The following is a 15,011-nucleotide window of genomic DNA, read 5'->3' as shown; positions in this document are numbered from 1 at the left end:
TACCCTAATGCTAGTGCCTCTTGTGGCAAAGGCTTCAGCACAACTGCTATTGTTCCCTCCCAGAGCCTCACATTGGCTAGACCATTCCAGCTGCTTGAGTGTGGGCAGGTTGAGGATAAAGGACTCAAATAACAAGGAGGATCCTTCTAATGCCAAATTCTTTACTGTCATCCTATGGAGGAGCACCAAGACAGTGACTGCACAGAAGAGTATCTGACCTTACCCCAATTCTTACAAACATTGTCTGAGATAGTGTTTGTAAGATAGTTTTGAATGAAAACTTCTCCAGGAGTCTACATGACCTCAGTCGAGAAGTATGTGGGTGAGGAACTCCCTCCTTCCGCCAATAGAATTGCCATGCCTTTAGTCTCTTTTTTGGAAGAAAGTGGAGCAGAGGCCTCACACAGCTGCCCTAGTCTCAAAGGCTTTCGAGAAAATACATCCTCTCCAAGAACATTCACAAGTGTGTCTCCTTCTCACCTTCCTCGTTAGAGCTTAGTGATGGAGGCTGCAGTGACCAGAAGAAAGACCAGCCAGACTTTTGATACTGCATTTGAAAGAGAGATTTACCAGTCCATTTGAAAGAATATATTTGAAAGAAACAGTGAGTGCGCTTCTCTTAGAGGCTGGCAATTTGTAACATGTTATGGACCTTATGGATACTACTTACTAGGGCTGTCAAGTGATTAAAAAAAATTAATCACGATTAATTGCACTGTTAAAGAATAATAGAATATTTTTGGGTGTTTTCTATATTTTCAACTATATTGATTTCAATTACAACACAGAATACAAAGTGTACAGTGCTCACTTTATATTTATTTTTTATTACAAGTATTTGCACTGTAAAAAAACAAAAGAAATGGTATTTTTTCAATTCACCTAATACAAGTACTGTAGTGCAATCTCTTTATCATGAAAGTTGAACTTACAAATGTAGAATTATGTACAAAAAAACTGCATTCAAAAATAAAACAATGTAAAATTTTAGAGTCTGCAAGTCCCACTCAGTTGTCCTCCTTGTTCAACCAATCGCTCAGACAAAATGCACTAAATATTCATATGTCCCTTTCTACTTCAACCACCATTCCAGGGGACGTGCGTCCATGCTGATGACGGGTTCTGCTCGATAACAATCCAAAGCAGAGCGGACCGACGCATGTTCATTTTCATTATCTGAGTCAGATGCCACCAGCAGAAGGTTGAGTTTCTTTCTAAGGGTACGTCTACACTTACCGGAGGGTCCGGCGGCAGGCAATCGATGTTCTGGGATCGATTTATCGCATCTGGTTTAGACGCGATAAATCGATCCCGGATTGATCGCGGAAGTGCTCGCCGTCGACGCCGGTACTCCAGCTCGGCGAGAGGAGTACGCGGCATCGACGGGGGAGCCTTCCTGCCGCGTCTGGACCCGCGGTAAGTTCGGACTAAGATACTTCGAATTCAGCTACGTTATTAACGTAGCTGAATTTGCGTACCTTAGTCCGAAGTGGGGGGGTAGTGTGGACCAGGCCTTAGTGGTTCAGGTTCTGTAGTTTCCGCATTGGAGTGTTGCTCTTTTAAGACTTCTGAAAGCATGCTCCACACCTCATCCCTCTCAGATTGTGGAAGGCACTTCAGATGCTTAAACTTTGGGTCGAGTGCTGTAGCTATCCTCAGAAATCTCACACTGATACTTTCTTCGTGTTTTGTGAAATCTGCAGTGAAAGTGTTCTTAAAATGAACATGTGCTGGGTCATCATCCGAGACTGCCATTACATGAAATATATGGCAGAATGCAGGGGACATACAATTCTCCCCCAAGGAGTTCAGTCACAAATTTAATTAACGCATTATTTTTTTAACAAGTGTCATCAGCTTGGAAGCATTTCCTCTGGATGGTGGCCAAAGCATGAAGGAACATACGAATGTTTAGCATATCTGGCACGTAAATACCTTGCAATTCCAGCTACAAAAGTGCCATGCAAATGCCTGTTCTCACTTTCTGGTGACATTGTAAGTAAGAAGAGGGTAGCATTATCTCCTTTAAATGTAAACGAACTTGTTTGTCTTAGCGATTGGCTGAACAAGAACTAGGACTGAGTGGACTTGTAGCTCTGAAGTTTCGCAGTTTTGTTTTTGATTGCAGTTATGTAACAAACGAAAAAATCTACATTTGTAAGTTGCACATTCACAACAAAGAGATTGCACTACAGTATTTGTATGAGGTGAATTGAAAAATATAATTTCTTTTGTTTATCATTTTTACAATGTAAATATTTGTAATAAAAAATAATATACACTTTGATTTCAATTACAGCACAGAATACAATATATATGAAAATGTAGAAAAAACATCCAAAATTTAATAAATTTCAATTGGCATTCTATTGTTTAACAGTGCGATTAATCGCGATTAATTCTTTTTTAATCGTGTGAATTAACTGCTATTAATTGACAGCCCTACTACTTACATTTAAATAAAAATATATCTCATGCAAAGCGAGAGTGTATCAGATTTGTGCCTTACCTTTTGCACAATGTGTTGCTATGAAATGTTTGGCAGCAGTTGTGGCCTATGTGGACAGGCTAGGAATGCACACATGCCCCTAAATGGATGATTGGCTATTCAAGGACATAACTCAAGGGGTATTATAAAATCAATCCAGGTCACTACTGCATGCTTGGATCACCAATGTTCATAAGCTATTCAGAGTCCCAGCTTATCCCCAGCTGACAATTATTTGTACATAGGAACCCTCCTAGATATGGCTCAACTCAAAGCCTTCCTGCCCAAATACAGGATCTAAGACATCCCCAGTCTGGTTAAAAAGCATAAGCAAGAACCAGCAGATGATAGGTTGGACTATGCTATGTATGTTGGGTTTTATGTAAGTTCCTAAGCATGCCTCCATATTAGGCAACCTCAGTTCACCCTGTGATCCCAATAGAAGCCCATAAGGACTCTTGCATCCCATCTGGCTAATTGATGACCTTTGGATCTTTCTGAAATTGTGATAATTTAGGTGAAATCTGCAATTAGGAGTGGGCTTCTTAACATTTAAATTGTAGTGTCTACAGATGCATCCTACCTCGGATAGAGAGCCCACATAGAGGAACCAGAAAAATTGGGTTCCCCAGGAACAGCATATGAACATAAATATCTTGGAGATGATGGGAGCCTTGGACTTTGAGAAATGGTAGAGTCCAATAAGGTCATAGTTTAAAGGGACAATCAGATCCATCACAGCCTATATAAGCATGCATGGAGATACCTATTTGCACCTACTATGATAGGAGGCCCTCCGGGTGTTGGAGTGAGCTACGTCCCACAATCTGCTCCCTGCTCTCCATGTGCCTGGCACGGAAGGAAAACAAAACAGCAGATAGACTGTCAGTTTGTGATAGATCCTCATGAGTGGTCTCTGGATCAGGGATCCTGGCAGATTAGATCTTTCTCAAGTAGGGAACACCAGATGTAGATCTCTTCACAATTCATCTGAAGAAGAAGGTGCCAATTTTTTACTTCTGGCTGCATGAAAGATTCCAGAGGACTGGAAGAGGACACATATAGTGCTAATCTGTAAAAGGGGGAATAAGGACAACCAAGGCAATTAGAGACCATTCATCTTATTCAGTACCCTGAAAAATAATGAAGCAAATAGTTAAGCACTGGAACAATTTGCTTAGGAAGGCTGTGGAATCTCTGTCATTGGAGGTTTTTAAGAACAAGTTAGACAAGCACCTGTCAGGAATGGTCTAGCTCAGGGGTAGGCAACCTATGGCAAGCGTGCCAAAGGCGGCATGCGAGCTGATTTTTCAGTGGCACTCACACTGCCCGGGTCCTGGCCACTGGTCCGGGGGGCTCTGCATTTTAATTGAATTTTAAATGAAGCTTCTTAAACATTTTAAAAACCTTATTTACTTTACATACAATAGTTTAGTTATATATTATAGACTTCTAGAAAGAGACTTTCTAAAAATGTTAACCTGTATGACTGGCACGCGAAACCTTAAATTACAGTGAATAAATGAAGACTCGGCACACCACTTCTGAAAGGTTGCCGACCCCTGGTCTAGCTATTACTTAGTCCTGCTTTGAGTGCAGGGGACTGGACTAGATGAACTATTGAGGTCCCTTCCAGTCCTACACTTCTATGATTCAATGAAAAGATTTCACTAGGAAGAGATGTCTTGTCCACCGACTCTGGAAGGTGGCTTCTGTACACCTTTGTGCTAGTCCCACTGGTAGCAAAGTACTGGCAAATCTCAGGGGAGAAAGCAGTTCAGTTATCCTAACTGTATGCTGGCCCATCCAGGTATGGTTTTCAGCTCTGTTGTAAATGGCCAAAGCCAATCCTGTCAGGCTAAGAATCAGGGCTCAGTGTGACATTCTATACCTTGGGGGAGCATACTGTAACCCCCATATTCCTCATTTTCATGTAATCATGATCTTACATATAAAGCATGCTTTGTAAGGTATCAGGGTAAAGGTTATGATCTGCTGAAAGTCATTTCTCTATCCATATATGTGTATCATTAATGCATATGAAATTATGAGAATTGTGTTGTATGGTGGTCACTAAAACATGCTTTAAGTTGGGGAATCAGCCATATATTAGCTCCCCAGAGGCAACAGCAAGGAAAGTAACCAATGCCTGGGTGGGGTGTCAAACAACCCATCAACAGCCATTGTCCAGCAAGGGAGCTACAATGCAATGATTCACCTGCATGAGGCCACACTAGGGGAATTGCTCAACTTTGCTTGGAGAGACTCAGCAATGCCCCCCAGACATGCCTGGACTTGTGCTCCCCAAGCACCTGGACTGAGGGTATAAAACAGAGTGCACACATACTGAGCCCTTCTGCTGCCCCCACCTTCTCTGCAAGCAAAATACTGAGAAGAAGACAAGACTCCAACAGAGGAGATTGGCCCAGGTTTAAGGAACAAACCTGTGTATTAAGGACTGCAATATCCAGTGGGGTGAGAAAAACTGCTTAATCTAGATGTTGCCCAGTCTAATAGGGTTGAGAGTTTAGACAGCGTGCTTATATTTTATTTTATTTTGGTAACCACTCTGACTTTTTGCCTCTCTCTTATTATCACTTAAAATCTGTCTTTGTCGTTAATAAATCTGTTTGTTTGTTCTATCTGAAGCAATGCATTTGGTCTGAAGCGTGTCAGAGATTCCCCTTGGGATAACAAGCCTGGTACTTATCAATTTTTTTGTTAAATTGATGAACTCATATAAGCTTGCAGCATCCAGCGGGCATAACTGAACGCTGCAAGACGGAGGTTCCTAGGGTTGTGTCTGGGACTGGAGATACTGGATATTGCACAATCCAAGCAGCTTACATGCCAGAGGCTGTTCGTGAACAGCCCAGGAGTTGGGGTTCTCACAGCAGAGCAGGGTAAGGCTGATTCCCAGAGTCAAGGATTGGAGTGACCTAGCAGATTACCAGTCCAGATAACACCAGGAGAGCGTCACACTCAGATCACCTTCAGAACAAGAGAATCTTGTTCCATTCCATCTTGGAAGCTCTCTCCCTGATACCTTGGTTCCTGCCTGCAGTGTGATGAAATCAGGCTCAAGTCAGACCCCTTTATTTGAACAACTCAGAAACTGCTGGAGTACCTTATTCATCTGTCTGCATCCATCTTAAAAACTAATTCAATCCAGATACATTTGATAGCTATTTTGGTCTATCATAGCCTAAGGTAGACCACTGTCTTTATATCCCCTTATTAGCAGGTTCATGTGGGGCTTTTAAAGCCCACCTTCCATTAAAAAACTTCTTCTGTTGTGGGATATCAGTGTGGTCCTTACATAGTGGATGAAAGCTCCTTTTGAACTCAAACCCAGAGGAAGTGAGTTGTCTTTCATAGAAGTAATTTTCCTGATGACAGTGGCATCAGCTCACAGGGTAAGAGAACCTCGGGTGAGTGATTTGCCTTTGTGACAAAGTCAGGTGGGACGACTGGAAGAGAGTGAAGGAAGGCAGGTATATTAGCTCTAGAATGATAAAGGCCCTTTTTCCTATAAACTGAGAAGGGTTACCTTGGGTCAATTAGGAACACCCGAATCCAATTAAGGGCTTCCTGAGACCTTTAAAAACCCCTCCTCTAGTGAAAGAGGTGGAGAAAGAGACACGCTGCTCCAGAGAGAGAGGCTGCTCTCCTTCCTACAGGGGGGAACAACTGAAGCTGAGTGCCAGTTTAGAGGAAGGACTGACACCCCGGGGCCAGCAATAGGACAACATCACCCCAGCAAGGGAGCAGGGAAAGGTATCCCCCTTTGTTTTGTGTTTGTAAAATGGTTTCTTTTTGTTTGCTAGAGGAGCACTTCTTGGGCCTGCCCTGAGGCCTACTTTGAAAATACTGATAAGAAAATACAGAGGGGGAAGACAGACACTGTCCAGAGTGGGGTTGATTTACCCCAGGCCCCACCACTGCCAGAGGGCGAAGCGCTAAGTCCAGCGAGATAGAGGAGGTGCCTTGCCACACCTTATATCAGATTTTTTCAAAGGATAAAGTGGTGCTATGGACTCATATGATATTCTTCTCCAAGATAATGATGAAGTTCCATCTTAATGGACCTATTGTTTTACCAACACTTTTCTACACTCTGGCTTCACAAAGATGGGCAACTTTCACTATACGCTTGATGATAAAAGGTCCTTGGGGTTCTGTTTGGCACAGACTATAACTCATAGACAGTCCATTCAACTTTGCTTCTTTTGACAACAGTTCATTGAACAGTCATATTACTAAGAGGACAATGTCTAAGTGGATGGTCTGATTACATTTCACATTGTTAAATCTGACTGCCCTGAAACTAGCCTTTTCAATGCTCACTCAATTCAAGGCAAGGTTGTGCCACCACAACTTTTTCAGAAATGTTTCCGTCACAGACATCTGCAAAAGAGTTATACAGACTTCTCTGCCCATGCTTATTTACAAAGCATTATTGCATGTATTCAATGTTGGAAAGGAGGAATCTTGTTCTAGACTCTTCATGCTCCAAAACTAGTTTCCAAGGTAGAGAAGGCCAAACATCTCCTACCCACAGAATGATTTGCTTTACTTCATGAAGTCCTGTATTTTCAGTTGGATTTTCTTTCAGCTGTGAGCTATTTCTACAGGTTGTACATTTTTTATGTTGAGTTTGCAAGGAATCTTAGTAATCTTAAGACACGAATTTGGGTATACATATAGATAAACCCTCCCTGTTCACACTGTTGGCATTGGCCTTAATTATTGTTGCTCACTGGAGCTCTACTTTTATCTTCCTTTGAAGAGATTATTCTCCAGGAATGAGACTCCTGACACAAATAGCATGTTTAGCAAAGAGGAAATGATTTAACTTGTAATTCTGCTTCTCTGAAGATATCATTGTGTAGAATTCTCACTTGTCCATCCACCTCCCCTCACAGATTGGAGGTTACCTCTTTTGAGGTGTTTTTTATTTTCTATTGATCACCTTGAATTATTTCATTCTTCCTGGCAGCTTCACCCCACACTCAGTTGGAGCATCTGACTGAAATGGCCAGAGGGCAGCATTTAAAAGTGGTGGTGCAAGACAACCAGTAGGGATCCTGGCTCATGCATTCCCTTGATAATACTGCTTTCAAAAAAATCTTAGCTAGGGGAGTTCTGCTGGTCTTGCACTAAAGAGCCAAAATCCATGAATGGGAATCCTGCAAGGGTGGTGTTTCTTCAAAGAAGCAGAATTATGTAAGTCATTTTCCCTTTTGTTCTCTTTAAATTTTGCTTGCCCTCCCTCTCCCCCACCTCCATGCATATAAACACTTCTGATTACTGTCACCATGAAGACTTTACTTTGGCATATGGGGGACGGAGGGGAGTGAAGCCATGCCACCAAAGTCAGTATCAATGCTATTCTATGAATTTGACAGTAGTAGGTGCTTTACTGTAGTATCTTCAGAGTCTAGTTGAGCTGCTAGAGTGTCACTGACCTGAGCAACATGAGACTTAAAGCAGCTCCTGAAGCCAAGTCTCTTGCCTTGCAGTTTAGCACTGCTTCTAGGTGACTCTGCTGGTTCTTCCATCACTGCTTGAGTACTAGACATTTCCTAGCCTTTTCCATTCCATTAGAGCTGCCAGGCTGTCATCCAGCTACTGAGGCCAAGTTAATCACATATCCAACATGTTTCTAAGCCATGCTGAGTTCGTTCTAAATTCCCTTCCTCCTTCCTTTCTCCTTTGAGAGCAGTTACAGAGCCCAGAGCATTCCCCTCTGTCTCCTTCACCGCACTTACCCAGCTCTTGTCATTTTGAGAGTCATGATCAGGTTGCTTTTGCATTTGTGATTTTTGGCATAAGCCCCTCTCAAAAGTATATTACATAATCAGAAACCTTACAAAAATGTTGTAGTAATATTTGTTTAATAGTATTAGAAACAGGAAATTCAGTGTTAGAAATCCTAAGTTTTGAAAGTATAGAAACATAGTAACAGCCACCCCAAAGAACACTAACTTTGCCTTCAGAGCAATGTACTGAGAAACATCAGAAATGCTGAGAGGACCTTATCCACCCATAACAAATGTTAGTCCTAACAACAAAACAAAAATGTGAATGTCTTACGCTTAATCATATAGTGGTTGCCTTCTTTATGACCATACTCAGGTCACAGATAACAACATACTTTACCAATTCCTGGTTAGATAATTCACATTGTGAAGGCAGTCATTTTCCTTTCTTCATTAAGATTCCATTACTTCCACAAGTGTCATTACACACACCACCAATTGTGAGTCTACCTATAGAAACCTGTTAAACACATATCATGAAATGACAGCACTTACTTCAAAAGCACAATTTGGAGACTGTGCAATGAATGAGGCAAGGGTTTGTGAATCCATTATTCCTTCTAGCCAAATTCTGGTTGCAGTTATAATAGTGTGAATGCAGAGTAATTGAACTGGAAACGTACAGTGGTGTAACTGAGAAAGTTTGGTCCTCAAGGCACAGTGAATAAGACAGGAAATGTACTCTCTGAACAAAGTAAGTATTTAATTTCCATAGAAAAAATAAAATTTTGGTTGACAGTGGCTGTACTGTGTGCAGCATTCCTGTTAATTTCTGTTTTAAGAATTTTTTTCCCCATCCTTTCTATGCACTGTACACTTGTTCTGCAGAAGTAATAGCATGGTATCGTGTAATTTAAAGTCCACTCAAAGGGACAGAGTTAGGGTTATGCAAGCAATTGTAATTTTAGCTTTTTCTAACATTTGGGTACTTAACAATGCCTCTTTGATATTCTCAGGTTGTTGGTTTTTTTAATGAAATATGTAATAAAGAGCAGCACATTTTTGCTACACATATTCAACAAACAAAAACATTTCTGGGCTGGAAGCATGCACTGTGACAAATTTCAGAAAAATGTAAATTACAATGGCCATGTTATAAATCTTTTAAGCAAAGGGATTAAAAATGGCTTTGTAACTTACTTTCTTTGCTTGATTCCATTCTTGCTGTCACAATCCATGCCTACAGGAGCCAGAAATACAGTAGAAGGCTGCGTGCTTCAGCTCCCAAGGTGGAGACTTTAGAAATTACAGAGACCTTATGGTTGGGGTCAGTGCACGACTCTTTTCTATTCTCACAGACTCTTACCTCCTTGCTCTGTGCCTCCTAGTGACAGCTCTAAACATTCACAACTAATACCACAGATGTGGTTCCTACCTCAACAGGGACTCTTCTGGCTAGCAAAGGATGGGTTAACTGGCTCTCATATTGACCTAAGGGCTTATCTACATGGGGAAATTTACTGTAATAGCTGTTGTAGAATAAGCTGTTCCCTGATAGCTCCCTGTGTGGACACTATTCCAGAACAAAAATCACTTTATTCCACAATAATTACTGCGCTCACAAATCACAGTACTTATTCTGAAGTGACTTTTATTCTGAAATAGTGTATCCTCACAAGGGGATAGAGGGAGATATTGCCCAATACCTATTCTAGTCTATTTCCCTGTAGACAAGATGGGTGCATCACAATGCTAGTCATCTAGGGTAAAAAGCATAAAGCAGGGTGTGGAAAGCTCAGGCTCCTCAGGGCTCTAACAAGCCTGTGGAGAAGTAACCAGAGAAAAATATCAATGCTAGTAGTTCCCAGAATGTTACACTGCTGCTGGCTTCCTCTCAAAAGCTGATGTTCAAACCCAGATTGTGAGGTCTCTGAGGCAAGGACTGCATTTATACAATTTCCTTATAATGCCAACTGTGAAGGGGTCCTTAGGCGCTATCAAAATACAAATAATAATAATTGATGGTCTAAAATGTGATTTTTATTTTTTTCTTGCAGCTTCATGGTGAGTTAGAAAAGGGTGAGAGGGACAGCGCTGAGCTGCAGGAGTTTGCCAATGCCATCCTACAGCAGATAGCAGATCACTGCCCTGACATTCTGGAGCAAGTCGTCAATGCACTTGAGGAGTCATCATGACCTCAGCTGCTAGCCCGAACAGAGCAGCACACCCAGTGACCAAGCCCAGTCTGTCCAAGAAGTCATTCGAATGGAAAGAATTGTGAAAGAAGGACAAGGGAACAGGAAATTTTGGTGCACCTTTTACAAAGAAAGAAAGGAAAACTTTATAAATTACATGCTATCTTGGTTCTTCCAGTCTATGATTACTGAATTGTGTCTGCATTCATCCTCTCACTGCCTTTCTACTTTGGTATCTGCCTCCCAGCTAACTTTCTCTTGTTGGTATTGAGGCTTTTGGATACATCTAAGCAGAGACTTGCTGAATCCGGTCCACAGAAGAGGGCTTTTGGACATGAGTGGCTATGATTTTTTCTTGAGATAGTGAATGGGGGAGCACTTGTCTTTTGTTGCTGGTTTTTTTCCAATACAAACTGAAAGCCTGAATTTCTTAATACTAAAACTGAGAACACTGATCAAGGCCCAGAGCTGGTCAGCATCAGCTAGCTATCTCAGGATTTGCTGTCTGTCTCTAAATTAGTGATTTCTTATGGAAAGTCTCCTTATGTGGTCCTACTGGTCACTTCCATGCAGTAACTGTGGGACAAGATAGGCATATGGGTGATTTCTGATTGGTGATTTCTGTTTATTTAGCCTCACTTTTGTTGTTCATTGGCTCTGAAGTACTGATGATGGCTTTTTTCAGAAGAACGTTTTCTTTAGTTGGCTTTCTTGGTCTGTCCTAGTTATTTTGCATCATAGTGTACCTCATCTGTATCTTGTAAATTCTTGTTTACAGAGAGCTTCCTTCCTTCAAACAGGCTCTGGGCAGCAGGGCAGCTCCTGGACTTGACTTTTCTCTCTTACTATTGATAATTTTTCAGGCAGTGGCTTTTGTGAATTCTAATTGCCAGGAGATGAGTCCTACACATTGTCTACATGAGGAAGTTGCAACAGTTTGACTAAAAGTATGATTTTTTTTAAACCAATTTAGGTAAACTGGTAGAACAGGCTGTGTGAACACTCTTACTTCAATTTAAATCAGGTTTATTTTGATTTATCTCAAGAATCTATTGAAGCTAAACTGAAATAAGCCATTCTTAAATCAAAATAGGAGTATCTACACCAGTGGTTCTCAAATTTCTGTACTGGTGACCCCTTTCACATAGCAAGCCTCTGAGTGCGACCCCCCCCCCCCCGCTCCCCTTATAAATTAAAAACACTTTTTAATATATTTAACACCATTATAAATGCTGGAGGCAAAGTGGGGTTTGGGGTGGAGGCTGACAGCTCATGACCCCCTGATGGGTCCCGACCCCCAGTTTGAGAACCCCTGATATACACTATGCTTTCCAGTGGTTTAAGTAATTTGGTTTAAAATATACCATTAGTTCAACCAGTGCAACGTTTGTATGTAGATGAGGCCTTAGTCATAGGTCCATCCACCCCTCACCTTACTAAATCCCCTGCTGCTAAGTGATGTGATCTCACATAGCTGATCTGTTTGTCATTCTATTAGCAAATCAGAATCTGCATCATGGCTAGGACTCTGAATGTTCTTTCATGCACTTTTCACTAATGTTGAAGACATGGTTTTGTTGCAAGAGCGCCTGTGAATATTCACAGGACAGAACTTTTTGGCATCACCCTACATGCCCCTTAAAGGAATTATCCCCTTTTGAATTTTTGGTGCTCTCATGTTTCAGGTTAAGAAAACAGAGTTTTGTTACATTAAAGAAGAGGGTGGAAAGATTTGAAAACCAATATCCTAGTGGAGAGATTGCTGGCTCTTCAGCTGCTTTCCCAGCAGGTCTGCATCAGTAGTCAACGTCTTGACTCCTGGTTCCTCGGCTCTAGCTCTGACTGATCTTTCAAAGTCTAGAAATATCTGAGATTAAATTCCGTAATCCAAGCCTTTAGGGCAGACTCTCAGTCGACCCCTTTCACCATTTGGAGCCTGCAGTGTAATTTCCTCTCCCCCGCATGAAATTCTGAGCCCATATCACAGAGCCCATTCACTGCCCAAAATGCTGTAGTCCCAGTCAGCTAACCCATTTCCTTGTCTTTCAAGTCTGCAGAGCAGTTTCCTCCACCTCTTTTTCCATTTTGGGTTGACTAACCCCTCTGGATATGAAGATGATTGGCAAAGACTTGAGAGTCAACACTCACCCCGCGCTTATCTGAAAATAGTACTGAAAGTCAAAGCAAGAAAAGGCTTTTCACTGGCATTCCCATAAAATATAATGAATAGTTTTAAAGTAAACCATGTCTAAGCTCATTCTACCTTTCTCATTATGAAAGGACATAGTGGGTCACCCATTGCCAACAGCAAACCACCTAAAGGAATTCAATCTTCTCCTCTCATTGGTATAAAAGGGAACATTTTAGGGGGAACTGGATAAATAATAGTGTCCCCTCCTGAGTTTCCTAAGATGTTCACATTTATTTGTTTTGAGCCTTTGTTGCTTTGCAAATCAGGAAATACAGCTTTAGTTCTCACTGCAGTGATAGGCAGTGTCTGATGCTTTTTTGTCACTGAACGGGAAAGGGAACCTGACTGTTTGCAAGGGTGAAACAGCATGTACCGGAAGGCATATAGACAGTGACTGTACATACCACTGAGCCATGCCTCATACCAGAGCCGCTCCTTTGGCCTTATTATTTGAGTCAGCACGTTTTGATATAAACTGTTTTGAAATCTTTCCTCTTGCTTTCTCTTCATCACCCATAATTACTCACTTTAGGAATTTAATGCTGCCTATAAAACCATCACAGCCATCATCATAGCATCTTCCCACCACCACCGCTTCCTGACTGTCCCATTAGCTTATATGGTCAAATCTCCAGCTGTCCTTGTTCCCTGCTGTAAAATAATCCTCTTTCTGTGAGAAGCTGTGGAATTTTCCTTATCGATGGTTCAGATGACTCCTACTTGTAAACCTCTTACTGAGATGCTCCTTGATAGTGTTTCTGTGTAGTGGAGGGGAGTGAATAGTGGTCATTTGTGGCTATTACTTCAGTTCCCTTTTTTATTGCACTGCCCATAAATCACAAGAAACCCCCGATTTTCAATGCTGGGACTTCTAGGGTCTTTAACTCAGCTGCCACCATGTGGCTGCACTTCTGTACAACTGGAACTGCCTCAACAAAGGCATGTCAATCTCATGACAGTGGGTGCAAGGTTTGTGCAGTGAAAGCCACGTAAATCCTACTGTTTGCACTCTACACTGCTCCCAGCATGTTCTTTGGAGGGATTTGTCAAGCAGGGATAATTCTCACTTTGAGTTTTTATCTTCAAGCAACACATCTGCTGTTTTTCTCCATCTGAAATATTGTGCCTTGCTGCATTTCCTTCCATTACCTACTGTTGTCTTGTTGGGCTCCTAGCCCTGCCACTGTGAACCTTGATCTAAGTCCTCAGTAAAGCGAGTGAGCCAGATCTTGTCTGGGAACAGACTTGATCTGACTTGATCTCTAGTGAACTGTTACAGATAATCTCCTTTATCCTGCTTAGATAGAGATCATATCATGCTGAATAGCCCTGGGAGCTGCTTGATTCAGGGCGAGATGGCTGGCCATTAATTCTGAACATGACCCGTCTCAACATTTTTTCTTTTATGGAGTGCCGTGCCATTAGCCTTAGGGTAACTCATGGATTTAGGTGACGTAGGATCAATCATGAGATGGCATATCATGCACATGGGGGCGGGGGATGATGTCCCCGCATGCACGTGTTCAGTCACCCCGTTGCTCAACCTATCACAGCTCTTTTAAACTTGTATTTCCCCATCTCAACTTCCAGGGAGACCAAGCCAGTTACCCAGGAAATACAGCTCTACAAGGCAGTAGTATTCCTGGCAAATTCATGTGCCCTTTCTGTTTTCCTGCCCCAGAGTCCAGTTTCCAAGGACAACCTTACAAAAAGAATCTGCGGAATCTCACTTATTCTTGTCACATTCATGGAGTTCCGCTTGCTATAAAATTATGATGGGGTTTTATTGGTTTAATTATTTTTTTCTTTCAAGCTATTAAAGTGCTTATTTGCAGAGAAGCTGAGAGGTTTAAGAACTGGAGAAACTCTCCATAATAGAGTAAACAGGATATGTCACCAGGGTTTGAGTGTAGATACGAGTGGAGCTCCTCAAACCCCACCTAGTCACGATCATCAAGAATCCAAAATCGTTTCCTTTGCACCAAATGTGGTTTAAAAACACTAATGAAACGGACACTGCAACACTAGAATTGCAAAAACAGTGACACTATTTGTGATTGGAGGAAGAATTGATGAGCTACATGCCAGGTGAAACTCTAGACTTGTGATATTGTCTCTTATGTGGACTACCTTTGGCTAGATCTCCCCCTAAGAAATGCCAAACCCTTTTTGAAAAATCCAAACTTCAGCCAATCCCTGGGGGTGGAGGATGAAGGTTGTGAGATACAAGAATCTATATGTGCCGTTTCCAGGTGTACTTCTGGACTAATACTTCCTCTAGCAATTTTTTGATACTGTGTGTCTCCTATTATTTTGTACCAGGGAAAAATTGAGACCTCTCTTCAGAGGAGTGCTAATGTCATAGACCCCCCGTC

At 41.7% G+C, this 15,011-nt stretch overlaps 1 protein-coding gene across 7 annotated transcripts in view; it reads left to right on the top strand.

Moving 5' to 3' along the window:
• Positions 1–11,179, top strand: part of ERC1 (ELKS/RAB6-interacting/CAST family member 1) — a 524,735-nt gene extending 513,556 nt beyond the window's left edge. For all 7 annotated transcript variants that reach the window (XM_024204585.2, XM_024204602.2, XM_024204575.2 and 4 more), the window contains one exon: positions 10,308–11,179. In XM_024204585.2, the coding sequence (XP_024060353.1) occupies positions 10,308–10,445 (138 nt within the window). In that variant the 3' untranslated portion in view covers positions 10,446–11,179. The remainder of the gene's footprint in view (positions 1–10,307) is intronic.
• Positions 11,180–15,011: the final 3,832 nt, after the last annotated feature.

This window comes from Terrapene carolina, unplaced genomic scaffold (genome assembly GCF_002925995.2).
Source record: "Terrapene carolina triunguis isolate 2854851 unplaced genomic scaffold, T_m_triunguis-2.0 Scaffold190, whole genome shotgun sequence".
Taxonomy (NCBI): Eukaryota; Metazoa; Chordata; order Testudines; family Emydidae; genus Terrapene; species Terrapene triunguis.
Note: the sequence above shows the minus strand (reverse complement) of the source record. Positions and strands in the feature narration are given on the sequence as shown.